The 688-nt window shown below is 40.3% G+C and overlaps 1 protein-coding gene across 3 annotated transcripts in view; it reads right to left on the bottom strand.

The window, feature by feature from the left end:
* LOC137971129 (hydroxyacylglutathione hydrolase, mitochondrial-like) overlaps positions 1-393 on the bottom strand; it is a 12,509-nt gene extending 12,116 nt beyond the window's left edge. Inside the window, exons 1-2 of one of the 3 annotated variants that reach the window (XM_068817867.1) lie at positions 242-393; positions 1-134 (exon numbers count right to left, since the gene is read on the bottom strand). The exon at positions 1-134 is cut by the window's left edge and continues 32 nt beyond it. In XM_068817867.1, coding sequence (XP_068673968.1) covers positions 1-53 — 53 coding nt within the window. In that variant the 5' untranslated portion in view covers positions 54-134; positions 242-393. Of the gene's footprint in view, positions 135-241 lie in introns of those variants that run through there. The other 2 variants (XM_068817868.1, XM_068817869.1) reach the window with 2 other exon arrangements.
* Between the last annotated feature and the right edge of the window lie 295 nt (positions 394-688).

Below are 688 nucleotides of genomic sequence, written 5' to 3'. Positions count from 1 at the left end.
GTGACAGAAACGCAAATCTTAGCAAAACTTCTGACTCCAGCAAGCCACCACATCGATCATGCACTTGTGGAACCTGCAAAACACAGGCGGCCCAGGCTCGGAAGATAAGGTACTTGAGAAGCTGCCCTTCGCAGCTAGCAGAAATTACGTAAAACAAAAGAAATAAGGGACAAAAAACAAAACGACCCCAAATAAAGACTAATCCCAACAGATCAAAAACACAATGAATGCTTTCCGGTACCTGCAGAAAGACCCTTGAGAAGTCGCTGAAATCGACTTTAATAATCAGGCAAATAAAGGCACAGAAAGCGAGAAAGTCACCAGGACAAGAAAGTACGGCTTTTTTATTGAGACCTTTTGCGTATAAAATATCTCCTTTAGTGTTTGTTATCGGATTCTTCTTAATTTTTTGGAATATGTATAGGGAGACTATATGGGAAGTTAACATGGATTATATGCGAATTTTTTTACCCTCTGAGCCTGGGTTGGGGTGGGTGGGAAAGCAAGAAGGAGACCACGTGAGAAAATTTCATCGACAACATCACCACAATTCAAAACAAATAATAGATTAACCTTAAACAAAGCTCTGATCAACACAAGATTGTCTCCAAGAGCAGCTTGAATAATATTCTCTTTACCACCCGTGTGAAAACACTTATTGTTCAATATTGTTCAGGCATAGCCTGCG

The sequence above is a fragment of the Montipora foliosa genome, chromosome 9 (genome assembly GCF_036669935.1).
Source record: "Montipora foliosa isolate CH-2021 chromosome 9, ASM3666993v2, whole genome shotgun sequence".
NCBI classification, from domain to species: domain Eukaryota; kingdom Metazoa; phylum Cnidaria; class Anthozoa; order Scleractinia; family Acroporidae; genus Montipora; species Montipora foliosa.
This window is presented reverse-complemented; position numbering and strand designations above follow the sequence as displayed.